The sequence below is a fragment of the Lepidochelys kempii genome, chromosome 21 (assembly GCF_965140285.1).
Source record: "Lepidochelys kempii isolate rLepKem1 chromosome 21, rLepKem1.hap1, whole genome shotgun sequence".
In the NCBI taxonomy this organism is placed as follows: domain Eukaryota; kingdom Metazoa; phylum Chordata; order Testudines; family Cheloniidae; genus Lepidochelys; species Lepidochelys kempii.
In genome coordinates, this window is record NC_136400.1 from 10,285,538 (window position 1) to 10,312,324 (window position 26,787).

At 49.8% G+C, this 26,787-nt stretch overlaps 1 protein-coding gene across 6 annotated transcripts in view; it reads right to left on the minus strand.

The window, feature by feature from the left end:
• Positions 1-26,787, minus strand: part of GRM4 (glutamate metabotropic receptor 4) — a 233,368-nt gene that overhangs the window by 16,161 nt on the left and 190,420 nt on the right. For all 6 annotated transcript variants that reach the window (XM_073319848.2, XM_073319851.1, XM_073319846.1 and 3 more), the window contains 2 exons: positions 21,846-21,982; positions 12,321-13,256 (listed from right to left, as the gene is read on the minus strand). In XM_073319848.2, the coding sequence (XP_073175949.1) occupies positions 12,321-13,256; positions 21,846-21,982 (1,073 nt within the window). The remainder of the gene's footprint in view (positions 1-12,320; positions 13,257-21,845; positions 21,983-26,787) is intronic.

Genomic DNA, 26,787 nt, shown 5'->3' on the forward strand with positions numbered 1-26,787 from the left:
GTATGGAAACCTGACTATAAAAACACATGCAGGCCCCTCCAGCACCCACACACTCCCTTCTCCTGTGCATACAGATGCGGCCCTGTCTTCTTTCAACGCGTAATGCTCATTCACTAGTTTGCTCCCTGAGCCGTTGGAATGTTAGTCACATATTACACACAGATGTAACCTTTCTGCAGTCAAAACTCATTTCACGCTCACTGTCCAGAACTAACGGTGACAGATGTTTTGCAAAATGAAAGCCCATTAATCTGACTGTAGAATAATCCATTTTTCTATGGAAAGGGCTCGGCAGGCACCTCGCAAGCTGGAGATGTGTCAATCAGACGGCGTCAAGAGGGGGAGCACCCACATCTCACCCTATCGCAGCCAGGGGGCAAGGCCAGGCAACCCCCGGTTACATGTCCCTCCTCCCTGCTCAGCCCCCTCTTTGGCATCATCTTCCACTTGCATCTCCCCGCCCCTGACCACAAGTTCTGGATTTCAGGCCAGCTCCCAATTTGTTCCCGGCTGTGAACTCCAGTTGCTAACAACGATTCAAACGAGGCTCAAGACAGTTTCTGAACTTCATCCTCTGGCTCAGCTGTGGCATGGTGTCTGTCTGCTTTATACATTTCTCGTGTGGATTTTAGCACCAGCAATAGGTGTGAGGATTGACAGCATTTAGACAGTGCAGTCCTGGCTGATGGCCCATGGATTAGGGCACTACCCTGGACTCAGGAGACCCAATTGCAGTTCTCTGCCCTGCCATAGATTTCCTGTGAAACCTATGGCAACTCAGGGTGTGACTCGCAAAGGTATTTAGGCACCTAACTCAATGGGAGTTAGGTGCCTAAATACCTTTGCGAATCCCACCCTTAGCCTGTCTGGGACGGTTGTAGGGCTCTAGGAGTCAGGACTCCTGGGTTCTATTCCCATTTCTGCCACTGACAGGCTGTGTGATTATGGGCAAGTCATTTCCCCAGTGTCTTTGTGCCTCAGTTTCTCTTTTTAGGCTCTTGGGTGTTAAGTGCAGTGGATGGCACTGGAGGTTAGAATCACTCAGGCAGCCTAAGTGCAAGCTTCCCACAACCAGTTCTTTTGGTGCATCTCATTCTTCGTCTGCAGCACCCTGTTACCACAGTCCTGGGCTCCCACACAGTTCTTCCAATGCCCCTCAGTCCTGAGCAGCACTATCCCCTGCTATCCTGGCCCTCATTTTAACACATACAGTTCTGCCAATGCACCTCACCGTCGACAAATAGCTCCCCTACGCTCCTAATCCTGAGCAGAGCCTGCCTGCCATGTCTTTGAACAGTACGCTGATTTTTGCAAACTAATGTCCACTGGGGATTAGATGGAGACCGAGCAGACCCATTCTGTTTGTGGCCCAAAACACAGTTCATGGACCAAACTTTCTGCTCTGAGTTACCCAGGTTTTGAGCCAGAGGTTATCAAGTCACCCTGGATGTACATCAGTTTAAGTGAGGTAAGAACCTGGCTTCAAATCATCAAGCACCCAGAAAGGCAGGCAGGTTGGAACCAGATAGGTGCGGAAAGATGTTCCACATATTTAACTCAGCAGTACACGCTGGATCCCCAGTCCAGTGAGGCAAATGGAAAGACTCCAATTAATTTGAACTGGCTTGGGGTCAGGTCAATGCACTAAAGGACAGGCCTGGCTAAGGCAGCAAAGTATGTTAGCTAAGGAAGAAAAAACAGATCAAGGCCAGCACACAGGCTGGAGCAGGAAGTGAGACACTATACAAGACCTAAGCCCTGCACTCAAAGTAACAAGGAGCGTGACTGATTTCCAGACGCTCTGAAAGACTTTCCCAGCGCCTGATGAATCCCCGTGAGCTCTGGTGATGCATATAATCCAACACCCTCTGAATGGCCCCACAGAGGCACACACACCGCAAACAACAACCAAAAAAAAGGGTTAGTACAGATTGCTACGTGTGTCATGTACAAAAGGGGACCCATGTTGAGATGACTGGAGCATTATCTCTGCGTGTCAGGCCCATGTTGGGCTGTTAGCAGCAATTAATACAACAGGCACGGGAAGGGGAAAACAAAAAGTTATTTGGATTCACTAACCATGAGGGACTCCAGGGGAAACAACGGCTTAATGATTTCACTGCCAGCCAGGAGCTGGGCAGTTGAACCAGGCTGGCAGCCTTAAAGGGACGCTGTCAAGACAGATGTCACAGGCCATATCCCCACCTGCTGTAAATGGATGTAGCTCCATTGCAGGGAAAGGGTCAGACTGATTCCCCCCAGCTGGTTTAAACTGATTTAATTCCGTTGTAGCCCTGGGCCCTGATCCCCAGCTGGTATCAATCAATGTACGTTAGCTGGTGGTCTGACTCTATGGGCCACTTTCTGCTCACACTTACCCCACTGCAAATCCAGACTCATTCTCTTAAAGTCAAGGGGCCTGATTCTCCTCTCACACCAGTGTAACTCCATCCACTCCAATTTCACTTACATCAGCGAAAGCAAGAGCAAACTCAATAGATTTATAGCAGTGTAACGGAGAGCAAATTTTGCCCACTGGGACCAAATTTGTGCTTGGTGACACTTCCCATTGAGCTCAGGGATTCATTTGACCCAGTATTGCTAATATCTCCTTAGCCGACCCAGATGAAAGGGTTTTAAAGCTCTAACTAAAGAATCCCTTATGTTCTTGGAACACTGTTTGCATCCCACTGGTCAAATACATTTGCATTCAGAATCCTTAGGCCAAATCCTCAACTCGTATAAATCAGTGTAGCTCCACTGACCTTTTTCTCTGTTGACTTGGGGTGGCCAAGACGGGACATGCTGCTCAAGGACAGTGCATGCAATTATGGGATTGTCAGTATTATTTTGTCTCCTACGCCATACATCTCCTAACATTCTGTTTGCTTTTTTGAGCACCACTGTGCCTTGAGCAGAGGTTGTCATTGTGCTGGCCACAACAATGCCCTGGTCTTTTTCCTGAGTGGTTACAGTTGCATTTAAGACTCAGCCAAGTGCAGGACTAGTTCAAATATTCCCTCTAGCACACATCACCTTGCATTTGTCTCCTCTGGATTTCATCTACTAGCCTGCTAGCCGTTCACCTAGCTTTGTAAGAGTCCCCACAGTCCTCTCTAGCCTTGATCAACATCAGTAACTTTGTCTCCTCTTCCTGTTTGCCTCCTTTTCCAGATCAGTGATAAATATATTTAAAAACACTGGACCTAGCATGGAACCTTGAGGCACCTTGCTGGTAACCTTCTGCCACACTGGAAATTGACCACTGATTGCTATCCTTTGTTCCCTGTCTCTTAGCCTGTTTCTGATCTCCGACAGTACTTTGCTTCCTTAATAGCCTCTTGGGAGGAACTTTGTCTAAGGCTTTTAAAAAGTTATATCTTCCAATTCTCCCGTATCCACTGTTTGGACGACACACTCAAAGAACTCAGACCCCTCTCTGGCATAGGGCCTTCTAGATCATGACCGGCCCCCTTTGAAGCAAATTGGCAGCCAGTGCAGAGATCAGGGTGCCGGTGTCGTGTGCTCAAAGTGACTCAGCCCATGGAGATGGGCTGTTGCGGTTGCTGCATTGAGCCAGCTGTCCTGGGCTCTTTTCAAGCACAACCTGGAAGACTGCACATTGAGTTGATCCAGCCTGGGCCTTTCAAAGGACTGGAACACTGCAGTGAGGTCAGCCAAGTCACAGCCTGTGGATGAGCCACGGATGAAACAATCACATTACAGGCCAGTCCAAGGGGATCCAAAAGCAGCCCTGAACCCAGGAGGACACCAAGGCTGCAAAGCCTCTGAGCGACTTACCAAGAGCAGGGGTTCTCAACCCAACAGCCTGAACTGGTGCCCGGGGGTCATGACCACCATGCCCCTCCCACATTTTTAAATGGAGCATGACCCTGGCTAGATGGTGTGTCCCTGTATGGAAAAAGTGGAGAACCATTGCTCTAGAGAAGCAACGTGTCTAGTGGTTAGAGCAGGAGACCTGGGTTCTGTTCCTAACTCTGCAGCCTGGCTCTGCACCTCAGTTTCCCCACCTATACAATGGGGATAAGCTGCTGACCTACCTCCCAAGTGGAGCATGAAACTGGATTAATTAAAGGTTGTGAAGCGCTTTGAAAGTGTCTTGTCACTCCTTTCTCCCACACCCCAGAGTACTGTGCTGAGTGCGGGAGAGCCATGCCCTGACCGCAGGAAGGGCACTGAGCCAATCATATGAAGCTCTGTGAAGATGTAAACGATGCTGCTAAGCAACGGAGAAGCCTCAAATAAGGCTGGTTTGCACTTACTCACCAGTCGCACTTTCTATCCAAGAATCTCACGTTATTCTGCAAAGTTAGGTCAGGTGGAGAAACTAGCTACCCTTGGGTTAAGTGCCCCAGGCCACAGAGAGAGCCCATGGGAGAGCTGGAAACAGCACCCCAGCTATATCTACCACCCATATATGCGTGTGGTGACAGTGTGGTTCAGAGCCATCTTACTTAGTGGCCTGAGATCTTTTGATGTGCCTGCCTACATCATCCTCTATGTATCCAAAAAGTTCTGGCTGCACCCAATAAGGGCGGGAGAGCAAAGAAGCTTTGTGTGGATTCTCTGATCCCATCACAGACCATGATGTAGTTTAGCGCAGCCTCAGGGATACTCTATTACATCAGGCCCTCCCAAGGGTCATTAATGCAGCCAGGGATCATTGGATCACAAAGGCACCCCAGCCATGCCCCTTTCTTCTGGCCACTGCTCCTGGGCCAAAGCCCGGGAAGGGGGTAGCCAAGCCAGTTAAGCAGGAATGGTACCAAGAGGCCACACAGCAACCCAGCCACTGGGAACACTCAAACAGCCATGTCCTCTATTTTTGCCTGGCATCAGCTCAGCCCTATTCTTCCCCTCCCTCCCCTGTGCTCTCTTCACTCAGTCCAAGCCCCTGTCTGGTTGCTCTCTTCACTCAGTCCAAGCCCCTGTCTGGTTGCTGCCCCATCCCATTCTGCTGGCCCCCGGGCCTTTCTCCAAGTTGCACTCCCCTTCGCAACCCCATCTGCCGTACCATCTCCCCCCTTCCGCAAACCATCCTTTTTCAGAGGGCTGGAAGCTATAAGCCTCCTAAACCTTGACACACAAAGAACATTAGAAACAAACAGCAACAAAAACGATGTTGCCTCCAAGCCATGAACACCAGCCTCTGGAGGGCTTGAGCTAAAGCCACTGACTTCAATAGGAGTCTTTCCATTGGCTCCAACAGAATCTAGATCCAAACCTAAGTGACTGCATAATCCCCCTGCACTCCTCTTGGTCACGGAGTCATAGATTTCAAGGCTAGAAGGAAGCATTGTGTCTGACCGCCTGCAGAACACAAGTCTCATCACTTCCCTGAATTAATTCTTGCTTCAGGCCCAATAGCAGCGTTTATACAAAAATAGTCTTTTAGGAAAAACCTCCCATCTGGATTTTAAAAACTTTCAGCGATGGCAAATTCACCACAACCCCTGGTAAGTTGTGCCAATGGCTAATTGCCCTCCCTGCTAAAAAATTCAACCTTATCTTAGTCTGAATTTGCCTAGCTTCTGCTTCTAGCCATTGGATCAGCTTCCATAGCTCCCATTGCCTGGCCAACTGCACAGCGCCCATCTCTGGTGCTGCTGATCCGCTGCCTCAATTCACTTTAAAAAACTGCAGAGTAGTCAGATGGCCTCAGACCTAGTGTAAATGGGTGCAACATGTGGGAGGTCCAATGGGGACACAGGCATGGTAGGAGGTTGAGCAAGGGGCGCTAATAAGTGGAACAAATAGTTAAATTTCCACTGGTTGCTTTTAAATTGATACCCATCCACCAAATCCTTTGTATCATTACCCCTCCACACCCATCCCCCAGACATTCAATCTTGGGGCTCTGGTGATATGGACAAGCCACTCGAGAGTCCCTTTCATGATTCATTTCACCAAAAGCCCTTGCTAAACAAACAAGTGGCCACGTTTTATCCTCTTCTCTCCGTCTGTGAAAGCAAATGTGATAAACAGAAATTTACAATGACTCTGCTCTTCGGCTTCTGCCTTATCGGAACAGGAAATTGTCTCATTCTTTAGATCCTCTGTTATTGCTATTTCTGTAATCCGCCGGGATCTGCAGGGATAAGAGGCTCCTTTGAGAAAGGGCTTGGGGACTTGTTATAACAATATACCACCTCCATCCAAAGTTGTAGACGGAGGGGGGGGGAGAGGGAGGAAATAAAATTGAGATCTCATCTGACTCCTTCAGTAGAAAACAATGAGCCAGCCTTGCTCACGTAACTCCGATGGGACTTGAGCACAGATGCTTTGAGGAAGTGTCTAGGGTTTAATCTCAGCCACTGGCAGAAAAGAAACTTTGTGTGCCTGTGCACGCACCCATCTGCCCACACACCATTAAGCCATTTTAAGGGGGCATCCTTAGATCTGGGGGGTGCTATATTATTTATGTTGTGGTAGCACCTTAAGGCCCCATCTAAGATCAGGGCTCCACTGGGCAACGCGCTGTTTGTACACCCCCACTAAGAGACGGTCCCCTACCCCAATGAGTTTACAATCAGAACACATGAAGGATTATCACCCCCAGGCGCACATGAATGCTAAGTGATGTGCCCAAGGTCACACAGGGAATCCGTGGCAGAGCTAAGAACTGAACCACTGTCTCCCAGGCCAGCACTGTAACCTCAAAGGCATCGAAGTGAGCTGTAGCTCACAAAAGCTTATGCTCAAATAAATTTGTTAGTCTCTAAGGTGCCACAAGTCCTCCTATCATTTCTCTCAGCTTCCTCCTCTGAGAGTAGTAGACTCTAGTTCCACCATCTATACCTGCAACAGAGGGCCCAAAGTTGAAATAGCATTCTCAATAAGCCTTGGTTTAGCGGGCAGAACAGCAGAGGCCTAGATCCACAGACAGATGGGCAGAGGGCTCGGGTGTAATACCACCTGTGCAGAGCAGCTGCTGCTATGTACGAGTGCTGGGTGTAGCTGGTGAACCCAAAGGATCACACAGCCAAGCGGGGCAGAGCAGAGACCTGTGAGGCGCAGGTGCCAGGTTCACGTGCTGTTAGACAGATGCAAAGATAAGAAGGAAAGAACTGCGTTTAAACACAAGCTCCCATGGAGAAGAGCTTGCCAGCCATCACTGCGAACTTGAACAGAACTCCATGACTCGGAGGGGCAGGCAAAAAAGCTTCATTCACATTTTTTGCCCAGTCGGGTCCAGGAGCATGCAGAAGACTGATTTATGCGAGTCTTCTGCCCCCAGCTGCAGAGCAAAGAGATGCAGGGCCCAGTTTGGGTGCAACGGTGGAGAAAGCGGAGGTCTGGGGGCAGAGGTGAGAGGCGACTCAGGCCCCTCGGACGTTTGGAAATGCTCAGGGAAGTGCAGGTGCAGCATCCAAAATTGCTTTATCTGAAGAAGCGAAGGGAATATCGGCCCCTGCCGGGGTTTAGATGTGAAATTAAAGTGGGGGGAGAGGGACTGTCAAAGAGATGCCAATTTTGACCACCTTCTGATTGGGATTGTTGAACAGAAACTAAGGGAGTTAGGCACTCTGTCTTCCTTCCTCTCCGGTGGAAATATCAACTTCGCCCCCCTCCCCGCCCTTTAGGGCAGCTCGGCGTACAGCGGCTGTAGGACATCCACACCAAGCAGGTGCGTCCCAGAGCCGACCGTCCCCAGCAGGGGAGCGCACGCCCAAAGGGAACTGTTCTCTTACAGGTCAGTGGATGCAGAGGGAGTGGGTACACTTTGACGAGAAGCCGCGACTGTGTTGCCTCCAAAGGGAGCTCGGAACAGCTCAGTGCTAGCCTCTAATCAGTTTGTGAGCAGCTTGAGCGCTGGGGAGCCCGGCACAGTACGAGCCCCCTAAAGGGAGGCAAGCCTTAGCGTTGAATTGCTACTTGACAGCCAGCTTTTGGCAGCCCTAAATTATCCCATGACAAGCAGCAGCGAGGAGGTGAGCAACCTTGCGCATAATCTACAATCATTATCATTTCCATCTTTATTACCCACAGTGTGCCGAGCACATTACGGAACCTTTAAGGGAGCTTTTGTTTTGCAATAATTCCTTAAGAAACCTACTTTCTTGTTAGTATCTCCCCTGCCAGCTCATCAAAATGGAAATGCTGCTCGAGGCCCCATTTATTTTCTTTAATTCGCCTTCCCACTTTTAACCAGAGCAGCTGGACTTGGTGGCAAATCTCATCTCTGGTCCCTGGTGCTGGAAGCTTTAAATTGCATGGCGGGGTCTGGGTTCATCTGCACGCTCTGGTGCCCTGGCAGGTGCCATCTCCCCAGGAGGTATGTTTAACCACATGCATCAGAGAAAAGGATCTCCGTTTAAAAGCTCATGGCAGGTTTCCAAAGAACTGCAGGGAGCTCTTGCAATGTAACAGGTTCTAATGTCCGAGCCTTCAAGGAGCCACTACTGAGCACAAGGTGCCACTGTGACTCCCTGCACAAGTGCTACCCCACCACGACAGCTGGGGCGGAGGCAGACAGGAGGGCACGTTCTGGCACTTCCCGGAGAGCAGGCTCTGGATCAAGGGAGATTCCTCCGCCGGCCCACTCTGGTGCAGCAATCCCCCACCAGCAACCCCCAGAAAGTGCCTGCAGAAGCCTCTGCCGTGCAGGGGTGGACCTAGCACATCATGGCATGTGCAACATCTTCAGAAGAGCACACGGCACTGGGAGAGCAGAGGACAGAGAGGGGAGTGGAGCAGGTGGACCCTGCGGTAAGAATCAGTGAGTGTGACAGCAATGTGATGGAGGAGCAGGAATGAATCTATTACCTACTGCACCCTGCTTACCACCTCCAGCTCACCACCCTGGGAAGGGCCTTGAGATACTATCGGGTACAAGAGGCACCAAGAAAAGACCAAGCCTGATTAAGCTTTCCACTCCTGCAAGAGGGAATCCAAGCTGGCAGCCAGGAGGGAAGAAAGTGAGGTGGGGAAGGGCTCATCGGTCACAGATTTCAGAGGGACAACAGCGTAGAGGTTCATTGCCACAGACCACAAGCTGGGGCAGGGAGCATTAGTGGTGGTAACTTTGAAACTGGACTTCTTTTCTGGCTGGGAGAGGGAATTTGGTCATCTCCATTGACAGATATTTTCTTTATCAAATTCAGGACGCTCATTCTCACTTCATTACAAAGGAGGTTTCTTTAGAGCTAACTTTATGATGAGAAAGTTGATACCATCAATAGAGAAATACAGAGATGCCATAGACAGATAGATACTATGCAGAAACCATCCATAGAAGCTGTAGACAGACGTCCAGATAGACAGACACCATCATAGACAGAAACCTTAGACACACAGATACTATATTACACGTACACACACCAATAGGTAGATAGATAGACAGACATATAGATAGATACCGTAGATAGACAGTGAGACACCTAGAATAGCCAGACAGATGCCATTGATAGACGCCATACAGACACTACCAATAGATTCTGCAGACAGACAGACAGGCACCTAGATAGCTAGACAGACAGATAATTACAATCTCAATCTCAATTTTCATTTTCGATAGCATTTCTCACCCACACTGCTGACACAGTGACACTGCTAGAGGATAATAGGCACCCAAAGTCATAGACACAGCTATTGAAAACGTGACACTCCACTACGGAGAAGAATTCTAGGTTTTGAGTATCACGAAGGGTATAGCGAATGCTGATCAGTGCCTCCTTTTAGATATCCCTCCCACCATACATAGTACTGCTCAATGATGTTAATAACCATTGGTTATTGCAGTATATCATAGTGCTGGAGTTAAAGATGAGCAACCAGGCTTAGATCGTCTCCCCAAGATGAACGGAGCAGAATATCGGAAGCAACGATATTGTTCGTTAACCATGCTCCTTTGAGAATATGATTCCCAACACTGGTCTGTCTGTATTACAGCTGAAGATCCGGCCCAACTTGCTTCTATCTACACTGACCGCATAGTCACCTTTAACGTTATATTGGTCAGCAGGACTCCTTGGGGTCATGGCCTGACACTACCTAATTTGCTACTGAAGACAAGGCCCAGGAGTGATGGTGCCTGGAGCAAGAGGGTTACGTTTTCCGCTCGCCCTGTTCTCGGCTACAAGATGAGCTCTCTCCCCCACCACAGCCAAGTGGAGGAATGTGTCACAGGAGCTTGTGTTGCCAAAACACGCAGGTGTTAATTAAAATCACAGCAACCCAGTAATCGAGTGAGAAGCGGCAGAGTCAAGGGGCTGTTTTTCTCTTCTTCTTTGTCTCTCTCCCCAGAACTCTTGGGCTGGTAATGCCGAGAGTGTCACTGTTACGCAACTTCTCCATTTTTCAGTGAGTTTACTGCTGTGCAAAGGCACCCGACTGGCAACTCGGAAGACCTCTGTTTATACACAGTGCGTGGGTGGTGGCATGGCAAGCTTCCCGGGCACATACTGTGCCTTGAAACTATCCAGGGGGGTGCTTATTGCTTGGAAGTTGGGGTGGGGAGAGGGGAGGAGAGAGGATGAATGGAAGCAGAACAGGACAAGGCAGAGAGGAGGTAGATCCAGGTTCTGCTCCCAGCCATGCCACTGTCTCCTGGCATGACCTCGGTCAAGTCGCTTAGGGTATGGCTCTGCTTCCAGCTGGAGACGTCAATCCCAGCCTGAGGAGACGCACTAGCTCCAATCGAGCTAGCCTGCTAAAAATAGAGGGGTAGCCACAGTGGGGTGAGCAGCAGGAGGGGCTAGCCACCCCAAGTGGGGTATCATCCAAGAGGCTAGCGTGTATTTGGGGTAGCTCACCCCTCCTGCTCCTGTTTCTAGGACAGCAGCTTCCTCAGAGCGAGCGCGGGTGTGTCTCCTCAAGCCGGAAGGGACACCTCCAGCTCCCGGTGTAGATGCACCCTAAATCTCTCGCTGCCTCAGTTTCCCATCTGTACAACCAGGAGAACGGTCCTTCTTTGGTCTGTCTTGTCCATTTAGCTTGTCAGCTTTCACGGAGAGACAGTCCCTGCCCTGGGGGTATGTACAGCACCTGGCACAATGGGGCTAGGCACCGCCAGAACACAAACAAGTCACTCCAGTTAGAGAGCAGGGAAGAGGAGCTAAGGGTCTCATTCTCATCTCCCGTTTGAAGAGAGTAAGGGGAGACCAGGGTCTGTGGGCCCATCCATTCCTTGACCTGTCTGTTGAGGCTGCCAGTCACAAGGGTGGCTACCTGAATGTGGAAACTTGGCCTTTAGACGCTGGGTTGAGACCTGACTTCTGGATGGCTATTTGCCCTTGTGCCGGTGGGTTACGAGATCCTTTGGGCATGGGAGGTGGCATGTTTCCAATGCCCCACGCTTGGTGTTAGGAGGACATAGCTCACCTCCGGGCTGAGCTTAAGCACAGAAATACCAGCCAAACAGGATGGTATTTACCTACCGCAGGCTGGGAATCTCCCCAGGATTCCCAGCAGAACCACCAGCCATTAGCTGTGTTTCCAGAAACGAGGTTACTCTCGGGCTCAGGCAATGGTGGGCAGCCAGAACACGTGTAGCAGCAGGACAGGGGGGCTTTGCTTCTGGCTTTGGTCAGTGTTAGGGCTATGGGGTATATTAAGGGCACTGCCAATAACTATGGGGGTGAGGGCCCAGCCATGAACCGTCAGGGAGATCTCCCACCCATGCCCACTTGATCTGCACATGCAGGAATGGTGCCAATAGCAGCCAGACTCCAGATGTGCTGCGATGCTCAGACTGGGGAGAGGGTTGTGATACCCATCGACCGGGGGAGCAGGAATCTTCAGGTGCCAGGGAGAACCGTGCACGGCTATCTCACTCGCCCAGGCTCTGCCTCTGCCAGACTCCCTTCATCCTGGGCCACAGTCCTGTGTGTGACAACTTCAGCCAGCACAGCCCAGTAGGACCCACACTGCCTGCCTTTCAACACAGCCTCGTCTGACAGGGAGGAGATGGGGAGGAGTGCAGAAAGAGAGAGAGAATAAGAAATATTGGGGAAGAGAAAGTAATAAAGAGACACACACAGGGAGAAGGAAAAGGGGGAAAAGTGAAATAAGAGCACAAGAAAGATGGCGTGAAAGACAGAAGGGGGCAGGAGGAAAGGAAGACAGAGCAAGAGGGAGAACCAGCAAAGGCAGTGAGTTCACTCTAGTCTGTGAAAGGGAGGGGAAGCTCCCTTACCCACTGAGATCCAGAAGACTCACAGGGGGAAACCATCACCCTTCACTCTGGACATGTTGCTCCCCGCACCTTGCGTTCTTATCCCGTTACCTTCCAGCAAAGTGGGGGAGATGGGGCATGAATCAAACCCACAGGCTCCCCCCAACCTGCCCGTCCCTCTTACCTTTTCCGCCGACTGTGACGTCCCAAAAAATATGGGGATGAAGGCTAACCAGACGATGCAGGTCGTGTACATGGTGAACCCGATGGGTTTGGCTTCATTAAAGGTCTCCGGAACCCCGCGGGTCTTAATGGCGTACACAGTGCATGTCACCATGAGGAGCATGCTGTACCCCAGCAAACAGATGAGGGACAGGTCGGAAATGTCACATTTGAGGATACCCCGGGCAAAGAGGGGGTCCGTAGTCCGCTGGTCCTCAAAGTCAATGATGGAGTGAGAAGGGTCCACGATGAACCAGACGCAGACGCCCATCAGCTGCAGGGAGATGAGGCTGAAGGTGATGACCAGCTGGGAGGCGGGGCTGATGAAGCGCGGGGCGCTGACCGACTTCTTGCCCTGCTCAAAGATGCGGTAGATGCGGTTGGTCTTGGTGAGCAGGGCCGCGTAGCTGATGCTCATGCCCAGCCCCAGGAAGATACGCCGCAGCGAGCAGGTGCCCATGCTGGGCTCGGCGATCATCAGGAAGGTGGTGGCGTAGCAGAGGAAGATGCCTGTCAGCAGCACGTAGCTGAGCTCCCGCCCCGAGGCCTTGACGATGGGCGTGTCGTTGTAGCGCACAAACGTCACCACCACAAAGAGGGTGGCGATGATGCCCATGAGGGCGATGAAAACGGGCACCACGGCCCAGGGCGAGCTCCACTCCAGCTTGACGATGGGGATGGGGACGCAGCTGGTGTGGTTCTCGTCGGGGCGCTCGTTAAAGCGGCACATCTTGCAGTGGAACTCATCCAGCTGGTACTGGTAGCCGTCGCAGCGCTCGCAGTGCCAGCAGCACGGGATGCCCTTCACCAGCTTCTTCCTCTCGCCCGGCTTGCACGGCTGGCTGCAGATGGAGCTGGGGAGCTGGTGGGCCGCCCCGGGCCAGTGCATGCGCTCTATCTGCAGGAAGAGAGAGAAGAGGCCTCGCTGATCTACAAGAAACTCAGTCCTCTGAGTGCACAAGGGGCAGGTAACAGACCCGCTGTGAACACAGTGTGAACAAGCGTTGGGTGAGCTTGCCGCAGGCAGCCTGAATGATGCACCTCACTCCTGACCTGCCATCCCCTTGGCTATTGTATCCATGGACTCTCCAAGAGCTTTGCAGCACCCCCTGATATTCCAGTCCTAAACTCCTTCCCCCCAGCTCTACTGTTGCCCCCCATTGCCTCCCTGCTACTCCGCCCTTGCTCCCTATCCTCACAGCCCCCACACACACTGCAGCTCTGCCAACACACGTGTTTCCTGACCTGCATTCCCTCCTATGCTTCACCCTGTTCTTCCTTCACCTTTTCTTACACACAGATTTGTTTTTATGAGGGGGACAAATATGCGCAGGGGCGTGAAGCTGAATCCCGCAAACTCATGTCGCTGGTAGCCTAAGGGCTTGTCCACTTGGGGAGTTTAAACCGGATTAAGTCAAGTTAAAATCGAGTTAGTCCACTCTATCATTTTTGTGCCTGCAATGCCACTGCAAACTATTTTGGCAGTCTCCCAACAGCTACCCCACACTGCTTTGTGCACGACCTTTACTGATCTCCCCTGCTCGGGGGTCAAGTTGACCGGATGTCCCCTCCCCGATATGTATGATGTGTGACAGGGTCGGGCCAGATGGCTATAGGAGAGTAATAGAAGGCAGATAATATTAACCCCAGGCTAAGTAGGTCCCTTTTCCCTGGGTAAGGTAACAGAGAAGGTTCCAGAACAATCAGGAAACTAGAGACAATTAAGACCGGCTGATTAGAACACCTGCAGCCAATCAAGAAGCTGCTAGAATCAATTAAGGCAGGCTAATCAGGGCACCTGGGTTTTAAAAAGGAGCTCACTTCAGTTTGTGGTGTGCATGTGAGGAGCTGGGAGCAAGAGGCACTACGCGGACTGCTGGAGGACTGAGGTGTACAAGTATTATCAGACATCAGGAGGAAGGTCCTATGAGGAGGATAAAGAGGGTGTTGGGAGGAGGCCATGGGGAAGTAGCTCAAGGAGTTGTAGCCGTCGCACAGCTGTTCCAGGAGGCACTCTAGACAGCTGCAGTCCACAGGGCCCTGGGCTGGAACCCGGATTAGAGAGCAGGCCCGGGTTCCCCCCAAATCCTCCCAACTCCTGGTCAGACACAGGAGTCGTCGACCTGGACTGTGGGTTGAGAAAAACGGCCAAGCTGAGAGCTGCCATGAAGCTCCAAGGCGAGCAAATCCGCCAATAAGCACAAGACCCACCAAGGGAGAGCAAAGGAACTTTGTCACAGATGCTACATTTTGTCCATTAGCTCCTGGATTCAAATAAACTACAACAGCTGTGATAATACCCAAGAAGCCCTATAGCACGCCTCGAACGGCCGCCTGGAGCCATGCCGAGGTGCTGGATCCCATCGGCAGCTGGGGAGAAGCACTGATGCTGGAAGCGCTCATGCCAGCCACTGAAATAAAGACCTTTTTTGTGGACATTGCTGGGCAGATGACTGCGAGGGGCTCTGACCGGAATGCCAAACCGCGCTAGGTGAAGAGCAAACCGCTCAGGAGAACATACATTAAAACAAGAGATGACAGGAAAAGGTCCAGTGGGAAACATGTAACTGGTCCATTTTTTGAGGCGCTGGACAGGACTTTGCATAATTACATGACCACCCAACCCAGGCTCCTGCCCACTAACATCACCTGTCCCCTCCAAGGATAACCAGCAAGACTCATCGGAGGAAGAGCTCAAGGAGGCCAATGAAGAGATCTCCCGGGAAAGCCAGGATCTCTTCGGGACCAAGTACACCTTGATGCCAGCCATGTAGAAGACAACCCCCATTTCTGCCTTGCAGCAATCAACCCCAATTCCCAGGCAGCACAGCCCAGACTGGAACGGAGGAGGCTGATCCTACGGAGGGAACCTCAGCATGTACGTTTTTATTATTATAATTTTTTAAATAACAAAATATTTAAATGTTAATGTATTATAATGATGCCATCCTACCATACTAGCTTCTGTTCCAGGCGCCCCATGGCCACCGCCCTCATAGGCGGTTGTGAGTGAGAAGCCTTTCTGAAGCTGAGGTCCCCGCCTCCCTCCATCGATCCACATTTTCTGTTCGGACCCCTGGCTCCCCTTTCCAAAATGGCGGCTCTGCTGGCCAGGCTATCAGCCTCCATCTCATGCTAAAGCCCCAACTATTGACCGTTTTCAGACCCACATTTTAGGGGGCACTTGCCCATACCTATTTTCTTTTCTCCTTCCCTCAGTTGTCCTGCCCGGCAAACACCTGCCCTCCCGCTCACACCCTGTTTGCCAGTTCACAATGGTGGCTGGCAACATGGCACAGCTGCAGCCTCTACCTCATTGCCACCTGTGGCAGATTTGCCTCATGCCTATGCCTAGGGAGGTTGTGGAATCTCCATCATAGGAGGTTGTGGAATCTCCATCACTGGAGATTTTTAAGAGCAGGTTAGACAAACACCTGTCAGGGATGGTCTAGATAATAGTCCTGCCGTGAGTGCAGGGGACTGGACTAGATGATCTCTCAAGGTCCCTTCCAGTCCTATGATTCTATAATGGAAACACCCCTTTATGTGACAGGAGACTGTGGTTACAGCAAAAGAAGCTTTTACGTGAGGTAGACATGAGCATTGCATGCCTGTAAAGCTACAGAGAGTACAGCTTGCCACTGAGGTAGAAATGCCCTGTAACGTGCATTCTTACAATGAAACAGCTTTGCTGTGGGGATAGAAAAGCTTTTCATGGCTTTTCACGGCTTTTCACAGGCTTACATACAGAAAGATCGGGAACAGTGAATGCTTCAGGCAATCGTTGTGAAAGCCTATCTATTTTCCTCTGCCCTTTCACCCAATCTGCAGGGGCAATAAAGTAAAATCTTCGGCTGGAAAAATTCTCAGTTTTTGTCTAGACATTATGAGGATTGGCGGCACAGCCATTCCCTAAGATAACTCCCGACTCCTGTTCACTCCTGCAGCACTTCCAGGGGACCATCTCGGAACCATCAGGAGCATCTCTCATTGGTTGGCCCTTCATCTTCTTAAATAAAGCCATTCTCTGCCTTTTAGGCCTGGTCTATGCTACAAAACTTAGGTCGGCAGAAGTCGACCTAAGTTGACCTAATAATATATGCGTCTACACTACCAGGTCCCTTCCACCAACCTAAGTCGCCTGTAACATTGACTTCTGTACTCCACATCTGCAAGAGGCATAGCACTTAATTCAATGTTGATGGGTCAACAGAGAGGCAGTGTAGATGCAGCACCAGTCACCTGCCTCAGTAAGTCATCCAGAGTCAGCAAGTCTAAAAGGGAGGTATCCAGCTTGCCCCCATGTTCACCCCACTAATCCCTCTGATGCCACATAAGCACCTCTGAGGCAAAACCTCAGGGAACATAATTCCCGACTGCAACCCCATTAAATCCCCCTTCCCCAGCCACCAAGATACAATGGCAAAACCGAACAGACAAAAATCCCAATGCACACATCATTTACCATCTCCGAAGTTCCCCCAAGCCTGAGAAGAATCGCAGTGGGGTAAAGCCAGAAATAGATACAAACCCCCACACAAACACTGTCACAGCCTCTCTAGAATACAAACAATAACCACTTGTGATTTATTTACTACTCCCACATCCCCAACACCTGCCCTGGCCAAGCCCCCCAGGACAGGGACCATCAATGGCTGAGTGTCTGGCCAACATCAGGGGAGGGGAAACTCCTGATGAAAAGTTCACGGACATCACTGCAAAGCCCCCAAACTGCTGGACACAGCAGAGAGGTGAGGGCAGTATCCGAGGATGGAGAGGGAAGCAGACAAGGACATCTCCAAGGAGATCACTGCAATGGCGAAGGAGAGTGTGGCAGTTGCCAGGGAAAGCATTGTCATGGCCAAAGACTGTATAGAAAGACCGAGGGAAATGGAGAGGCAACTTCTGGAAGTGATACAAAGCTAAAATGCCCAGTTGCCGCATGGATTACTATTTGGGCAGCAGGCAGTAAAGTCCTGCAAGCCGGCACCCCAGTCACATTATGCAGCCCCTGGGCAATACAGGCCACTGGCAACAACAAGAACTCATCCCACCATGCCACCAAATTGTGCTCCCAGAGAGGCTGTTCCCTTCACAGACCGTAGCCCAGGGCACTCAGAACCATGGCAACTGGGACCCCAGCTCTTCTGAGCCCTCTATCGCCCCTGGTAACGTCAAGCCTTGGCACTCCACTCCAGAAGGCCCGTGAACCAGAAGAAGCCGAGCCAAAGGACAAACTCATCTGTGGCTTTAAGCCCCCACGCCACCCCTTGCATTGTGCCCCCTTCTTGCTGCTCTGTTTTGTGGCTGGTTTAATGAAATGGTTCCTTGTCGCTACAGAATAGACTGCTTTTTAATGTGTCATTTAATAATTAAAAGCCATTGGTTTATTATCATTTCAGTTCAAGGTTCATTTCTCTTTGTTACATATAGATTGTTTAATCACGAAAACATTTTTCATAAGGTGCTGACTGTTTCTTTTCCACAGAAAGTCCTTCAGTTTGCACTAATTCATAAGGTTTTACACCACCAGGCAGGCAAAGACACAAGATACAATAGGGACTGCCACAGCATTACATTCCCACCACTCATAAACCCTGAACTGCTCAAAAAACTTCCAACTCTCCCTTCCCCCAGGTTAACAGCTAGATGTACAGCTGCACGACTTCGGGCCTGAGACGCAGAAGAGGAGCAACCTGACAACATTGCCCCGGCTGCTTGTATTTTGTATTGTACACGTACTGGCTACTGCAGAATACAATGTGTTGCTATACACTTTGAAATGTTTGTTTTTAATGCTGTTTCCAAACTAGTCCACCAACAGCACCATCTTCCTTTCGAACAGCCAAACGCACACTCTGCTGCCATTCCCTGAGACTGGAGTGAAACAGCTCTTTCCTTCTGTCCAAGCAGCCTGCAAATGGCTTCATTAGCCAGGGAAGCAGAGGATGAACTGGAGGAAATGTCCACGCCGTTAATGTCTGTCGTGTTCCTGGGGGCAACCAGCCCTTTCTCCCTTAAGATCAATTAAGCGGTGTTCCAAAATCTCCTCGCGTTGTGATCCCTTGCAGAACACCCTGCGTTTATGTCCACAAATCTACCACAGTGGGGCAACCAGCCTGCAGAGCACCACGGAGAAATACCCCTTTGCGTTTATGAATTCTGAACCCTGAGTGGCGGTAGAGCAAATAATAGTCATCTGGGTCCCATCAGTTGCCCCAATACAGTTTGGGAACCTACGTGCACAGAGCCATCAGCAAAATCCTGACCATTACCAAGCTTCAGAACCCGGTGCTACAACCTCTCTTCCACGGCTTCCCACACCTGCATGACCATAACCCCAATGGTCAATCTCCCTGCACCCTACTGGTGCGCTATGGACCGGTTGCATTTGGGGGTGGCCAGCTTCCAGATGCCGGGGGTGACCCACTTCTCCATGGGTTCGGGGCACCGCATGTTGGCATGCTGCTACTGCAGCTCCCGGGGTTAGTTCAGCACATATCTCAAAAAAGAAGTTTGCCTTCTCCATCCTGAAATTCTCTCGCAACTTCCTGTTAGCTCAGAACAAACTTCCCCCACCAATCCCACGCCCAAAAGCGTCGCTGCATGCTGTGAGGCTGCTCCAGGAATCAGTCCAGTACTATCGCTTGCTTGGTGTCTTCTTCGGTTTCTTCATTCTTGCCCCGGTTCCGCCAGCACTGAAAACCGTCCTGCTGCCGGAGGAGCTGCTACTGCGATATCAACTGGTCGCTGGTTCAGTGGGCCAAGTCCAAAGCCAACTTCATCCGGCTTTGAGTGCTGAAATACCCCTCAAGTGGCCGCTGCATATTCAAGGTTGCCAGCATAGTGGCATGGAGAATTGTTGGGCCCACGCTGGCTGGCAGGACTACAAAAATGGCGCTAGCCCCCCCAGAAAGAAAGTACGGGGTGGAGACAGATGAATCACGGGATTTTTTTTAAATGTGAATTCATCTGGCTGCTACGCTGCATCCCACTATTCACAGTGAGAAAAATCCCAGAATGCACACTGCTCAGCAGTGGAAGCAAAGCACCATGGGACAGCCTCCGAGAAAGCCACGCCCTGAGTCTGCAGCAAACCGCCTCCATAGGTACACAATGACATGCACCGATAGAGGGCACATTGTGCCGTGTGTACGCTGCTTGCATATTGCGCGTGAACTGACGCGCATCAAAAAGCTGCAGATGAAATCCCCCAAGTAGACAAGCCGTAAGATAGATAAGACTCCGGGTCCCCAGAATGGCAATGCTAGTGCATTCATCTCCTAGCATGCCCCTCTCTGCTCACCATTACAGAAAACTGTGCAAGAGGGTGGAGCTCTGAGGTCCAAATGATCTCAGCCGTCCCAGAGGGCTAATGGGCTCACATGGGCATAACCACTGGAAAATGCAGGCTCTAGGCAGTCAATTGTTCCCGCAAGATGGGTCAAGCATCTTCTATTCTGAGTGGGCAGCTTGAGAGGGTCAGAACCCAATACTTCCTGCCCTTACAGTCAGTAGAAGGACTGACTACCTCACAGGCGTAGTTTGACTTCTGTATTTGGAGGGGCAGCTGCAGTCAGACCAATGGGGCTGCATGCGGGGGGGTGGGGGCAAATTCCATGCCTGCTGGAGGCTTGCAGTTTGGGGGCAATGCCCACCTGCCCCCCTCCCCAAACTACACCCATGGACTATCCATGTTACCCACTTAGCTTAAGCCTATACTTCAAGCTGGGTGTGTGATCCGCAGCTCAAGGAGACATACCCGCGCTAGCTCTGATTGAGACAACATGCTAAAAATAAAGGGTAACTGCAGCAGCAGAAGCAGCGGGAGGTTCTAGCCTCCCCAAGTACGATCCCATCTGCAACTATAGGGATGTACTCAGTGCAGCTAGCCCCTCCTGCTGTGGCTACAGTCTATTTTTAGCATGCTAGCTCCATCAGAGCTCGCGCAGGTCTGTCTCCTTGAGCTGGGAATCACACTCCAGACTGAAGTATAGGCAATGCCCTATGACACCTCTTGGGGCACGGATAAGAAGAAAGAGCCCTGCAGTTCAGGAGACAAGACTACACACCAGAGCAAAATAGCCCCTCAGCAGAGCCGGTCAGGAATTTTTTTGACAAAACATTTTCCCATCAGAAAATACTGATTCGTCAAGGCTGAAACTCTTCATGGGGAAGAGTCAGTTTCAACTAATTTCCTGTTTCGAAAAGAGTTGGGGGAAAAAGTTGATGTGAAATTGTTGAAATGTCTGTTTAAGACAATCTTGAAACCAAAAAGAGTTCTATTTTTCCATTTGAAATGACGTCTCCTTTGAAATTTTAAGTTAATTTAAAGAAAAAATAAAAAGGCAAAATCGAAATCAGAATGTTTCCACTGACCCAATCCAATCTTTTTTTGAATTTTCACTTCACGAAAATTTTCAGGATTTTGACTTTTTGTCCAAATGTGCAAATGAGATTTTTCTGAAATTTCAGTAACTTTCTCAAGGGACAGGAAAACGTTCTCCTGCCCAGATCTCCCCATAATATTGCCAGAGCTACTAGCATTTAAAAAACAGGAGGAAAGATTAAATTGTTGCCTGAAAACCTATTCTTGGCTTCGATGATACAATAATGGCTTCTTTGAATATACCGACATCCACCCCATTATGCCAAAGTACACAAATAACTTTACAGACCATACAGGGATCATTTCAGCAGGCACTGAATTGCAGCCACCTCTGGGGTGAAAGGCGGCAAAGGCTACAGGCTGAGCTGCTTTCATTAGTCCCCATTCAAAGACCCAGCACAGCCCAAGCTGTGAGCCACAGAGGGGAATAATGAGCCCCAAGGCCCAGAACAAGACAAGGGAAAAAATAAATGGTTTGGCCTATGTTACAAAATTGTGGCAACTTCTTCTTTGAAAAGCTCTAGCACCCCCCTGCTTTTGAGGAGGGACTTGCAATTAGACAGGGGAATGGTCTGTGTGTGTCAGCGATGTGCCTTTTGCCATCCATGAGAAAATCAGCCTGATTTGGGCCAAATTATAAACCCTTGGGGGAAAAAATAAGAATGGAAAAAGGAGCACGAGACCATGTAAGGAAACACAGTATCACGATGCAGACACATAAGGGGGGTTGAAATAATGTAGAACAAGCAACTTCAACCCTGGCATTCCCTACCTTTCGACTGCTTGATTTTGCAAACTTAATAATGTTCTTTTACGTAGAGTTTGTTTGTTCGTTGCGGGATCTAATATACCTTAATGGTGTATCAAGCACAGGATGGGAACCATTCGGCACAATTAGTGGAATTGGTTGGTGTGTCTAGTTTCGGAATTCCCAGTCCCTTTAAGCCAGCTGCCATGTCACCTCTCTTCGACTAGTACAAAACAATGCTCCCTAATGGAAGCTCTAGGGAAGCAGGGATAAAGCTGTTGCCCAGTCTCTTTGCTGGGACCATCTCCACTGACTCCACAGCCAAATGCAAAACCAGTCCAAGGTCTTACTTTTAAGTGCAGATGATCGGTCCAGTGCCCAATGACTTTGTACTCAGCGGTGGAGTTTTTGATCTGGTATTGGTAGATGTCATAACGGCCAGGTGCATCTCCGTTCTCATTAAACGTCACCGGAGTCCCAGCAATGCCTACAAGACAGGAAAGTTTTAACGTCAGAGCGTAAAACAACATCTGCTCCAATGCTGTGCAGTGTGGCTGATCCATCTAGCGCAGTGTCCGATTCAACTCCTGCTAAAGTCAATGGGATCTTTGCTATTAACTTCAGCAGAGTCCTTAGATCAGAGGTGCTCAAACTATGGTCTGCGGCCCACTGCTCCGTTCAGGTGGTCCGCGGATAGTTCCCTCTAAGGTGCGTGCCTGGGCAGTCACGCCCGAGAGAATGAAGGGCTAACCATCTAATTAGTGGAGCCGCACAGGCGTGGCTCTGCTAATTAGGTGCCTGGACTCTGGAGAAGACGCACCATGTACGGTGAGTTGGTGGTCTTCAGGGGGAATAGAGGGTAGGTGGGAGGGGGCAGTGAGGTGAGAAGAGGGGGTGGGGGAAATTTGGGACGTACAGGGCTGTGGTGGCCAGAGAAAGAGGCGACTTACTTCAGCTCCAAGGCTGTGGCTGTCGGAGAGAGACCCCCTCCTTCCCAGCCCCAGCTTGGGGCTGCCACAGCGAGGGAGAAAGGGCACATCCATCGCATTAGAAAGGTAAGATTACGGATATTAAAATATGAGTTGTGCGCTTTTATTTGTAGAACAAAAAAACTTTAATTATTATTTAGGTTTTTTTTTTATATAGTGCTTTTATCCAAAGCACTTTACAATAGTTAGTTAACGGTACAAACAACATTTGGAAAGATCAGTAAGTGGTCCGCCGAGACCCTCCGCAATTTTCAAGTGGTCCGCGGAAAAACAAAGTTTGAGAACCACTGCCTTAGATTATTTTCTTCTTCCATGGTCTCTTCCCAGTGTCATGCATGCTGGTGACATTTGATAAATACAATTTAAAAAATAAACCAGCCTTGCAAACCTGCCAGGACAATTTACCAGCCTGTAGAGACAGAGGACAAACAGATACTTAGCTATTTGGTTACCATTAATTCAGTAGTCAGACAATAATACGTTTGCCTTCTAAACAAAGAGCACACCTGTCCCAATTTTTATTATTAACATTTGGCTAGAAATGCCTGGTCTGATAAATATGTGTAAACAGAAGTTTCACTCCATTTAATAAAATCACAGAAACAACACATCCTGGGAAGTATAAAGGGGCTCCCTCTTCAAATTGCCAACATCCTTTTAAACAGAGAGATTTGATGATTATATTACTGCAGAAGGTTTCCCTAAACAAAAGCTCACTGTTGTACTGATGAGCGTAGAATTGTAGAAATGCAGGGCTGGAAGGGACCTCGAGAAGTCATCAAGTCCAGCCCCCTGCACTGCGGCTGGAACAAGTAAACCTAGAGCCTCCCTGACAGGGGTTTATCCAACCTGTTTTTAAAAGCCTCCAGTGACGGGGATTCCACCACCTTCGTTGGAAGCCTGTTCCAGAGCTTAACTACCCTGATAGTAAGTTTTTTCCTAATATCTAACCTAAGCCTCCCTTGCTGCAGAATAAGCCCATTACTGCTTGTCCTGGAGAACAATTGATCACCATCCTCTTTGTAACAGTCATTAGCATATTTGAAGACTTACCAGGTCCCCCCCCGCCTCCCTCTTCTTTTTTCAAAACTAACCACGCCCAGTTGTTTTTTTTAAACCTTTCCTCACAGGTCAGGTTTTCTAAATCTTGTAGCATTTTTGTTGTTCTCCTCTGGACTCACTCCCATTTCTCCACATCTCTCCTAAAGCGCGGTACCTGGAGCTGAACACAGCAGTCCAGCAGTGGCCTCATCCATGCCAAGGAAAGAGGAACAGTGACCTCCCATGTCTTACTTCCGACACCGATCGTTTCATCTCTGATACTTACCCGCAAGGATTTATAAACTTGTTTAAATGTCCAAAATAAACAAACAGATAAAAAACAAATCCACTTGCACATGCAGATGAAGATCATGAAAAAACAAAAAGGCATGGAGTCAGATCCTCAGCTGGTATATGTCAGGTTTCAGACTAGCAGCCGTGTTAGTCTGTATTCGCAAAAAGAAAAGGAGGACTTGGGGCACCTTAGAGACTAACCAATTTATTTGCGCATAAGCTTTCGTGAGCTACATCCGATGAAGTGAGCTGTAGCTCACGAAAGTTTATGCTCAAATAAATTGGTTAGTCTCTAGGGTGCCACAAGTCCTCCTTTTCTTTTTGGTATATGTCAGTGCAGCTCCTTTCAGCAACTGGCCTCCTCACCTGGCAACAACTACTTAATTGCCCTTGGCCAGCGGGTGATTAGAATTTGGCAAGGCTGAAATTAATTAATAAATATCACTTCATCAATGCCTAGATACTGCAGGGAGGGGGGTTGTTAGAAATTCCTTGGGCCTGATATGGAAGGCTGTTGGCCCGGCAATGGCAGAACCATTTGGACAGGCTCTGGGGCTGGTATCCCCCAGCCTTGCACCTTGTGCAATCACTCTTAGGCGCTAACTCAGCAAGGCATTTAAACAACATGCGTAAGTCCATCCCTCTTCAGCAAAACATGGCACGTCACTATTAGGAAGACTCATGCTGAAGACTCATGGCCAGTGGGACGGGCACATGAGTGTAGGGGCTTTGCCCAGTCAGGACGGCCTGTTGATTTGCAGCCTTAGGCCCCCATAGAACACCTCCAGATCAGAATTCTCCACTCACGCCGGTGGTAGCATTTCACACCCCCTTTGCACAAGTGCAAATGGTTCTAAAAGGTGCCAAGCAGGGAGGCAAGCTGAGACGTTATGACAGAGAGAGGGGAGGGGGAAGACGGGGGCACATTATTGAGAGAGAGAAGAGAGAAATGAGACTACAAAGTTATGTTGGCTTAACGACATCGCTCGGGGCTGTGAAAAACGTCATGCCCTGTGCAATCTAACTAAGCCAACCTATGGTCCAGTGCAGACACTGCTAGGTCAACAGAAGAATTCTTCTTTCCACCTACCTACTGCCTCCCGGAGAGGTGGATTTACTACAACGATGGAAAAATCCTTCCATCGCTGCAAATAGTGTCTACGTTCCAGTGCTGCAGCTGTCCTGCTGTAGCATTTCTGGTGTAGACACATCCAGAGAGAGGAGGACTAGAGTAGATGCCAGAAGAACTAATTCACTCCCATGTGGAAATCAGCCGGCTTTTCCTCACCTGTGTCATTTATCCGATCAAATCGCATTATCCGTGTAAAGCAGATTGCAAAGGGCACTCTGCAAGGCTCCCTCCCCACCCGCGAGCAGCCTGCACGGTCTCACACCATCTCCGGATGTCTGGGAGTCTCTTTCCTAAAGCACTGAATAATAAATCCATACACAGTGTCAGTGTATTGTGATGCTATATCATTCATTCAGCAGGAGTGGTGATCTCCTCTCAACATTCAGCTACGGAGCTTGCCGAGGAAAAAACAACAACACGGCATCTCTCGCATTTAGATACAGGCTGGGCGAAAAGGGACTTCATGAAATGGAGGGGCTGGAAGCAGTGGCTACAAGCAGGCTTAGCCCAGACAGATGCTGTGCATAATTTTTCTGCACAGTTCTGCTGATACACCTCAAGCTTGACCCACAGCCTCCCTCGCTATTCCAGCCACAGGCTTCCCGCTGCAAGCACTTAATCCTGACCTGCCGTTCTCCTGCTACTCCAGTCCTGGACCTAACACAGTTCTGCCAACTATATTTGAAGAGACAGAGACAGTGCGGGCAACCGACCGACCCATCCCTACCCCTGCTCCCTGAACACCCCATGCTATCTGATTCCTGAGGCTGGGGCTCTGCTCAACACAGGCTGCCAGGCAGGCACCACAGGCGACAAGGAGCAGAGATTAGTCCTTAGGCTCCTGTAACTCGAGGCAGCCTTTGAATCCAGGCACCTGGGGCTGCACTAACCCACTGCACTACTGAGCCCTTCAGATAAAGAAGCAGGGTTTGATTCAGACTTGGGCTGAACATGGGGATCTCCATTAGGGTCAGTGGCCCACATGGTGAGGCAGAGGAGGGCGGAAGAAATATGATGGCTTGCCTTACTGACTGTCATGTTGGCAGCCCACTCTGCACTGGGCATGCCGGCAGGGCGGACACCCTCCGTTTGCAAATGGCAGCTCAGCTGCCAGTCCCTCCCCTCCCCACAGCTCATTATGCTTGAAGTACAGACAGAGTGATTGGCTTTGACATTTCCTGCCACTCATGTGCAGCGGGGATTGCCCGAGCTTGGCACTCAGGGACGTAGTCCGGGAGGGAGAGTGGGTGGGAGCCAGGACGCAATACAAACAGTTCAAAACAGTAGCGGCCAATGCTCAACCTGGGATCCACACCAGCTGCTTGCGGCACAGAAACATTTCCCGCAGCACACAGGGGATGGCTGCTGGAAGTGGGAGTTTTGCTGCCTGTGGCTTTGCCACATTTAAAAAAAAAAATTTGCTTTCAAGTAAAATCAAATGAACTGTGCAAATAAATACGAACACAAGAAGAGAACAGAAAATCAGGCAAGAGGGGAAGAAGGAAAAATAAATAAGGAAGACAGATTGCAGAGGAGATTGCAGGGGAGAGATAAATAGAAGTAATAAGAAGGAAGGGACAGAAAATGTTTATTAAAGAGATATAGTACAGGGAAGGGATGAGTTTCCAGAGGAGATCTGAAGGAAGACAAAGCTGTAGCAGAATGAATCAGACGAGGAGCTCATTTCAACAAAGGGGGAGAGGAAAGAGAGAGAAGGAATGGAAGTAGAACAAGGAACAGAAGCTAACAAAGGAAGGGTGGGGCTGTGTTAAGGCTTGAAGCTAGCACTGTAAAGGATCCAGGTTCGATTCCTGCTGCTGACTCCCTTTGTGACCT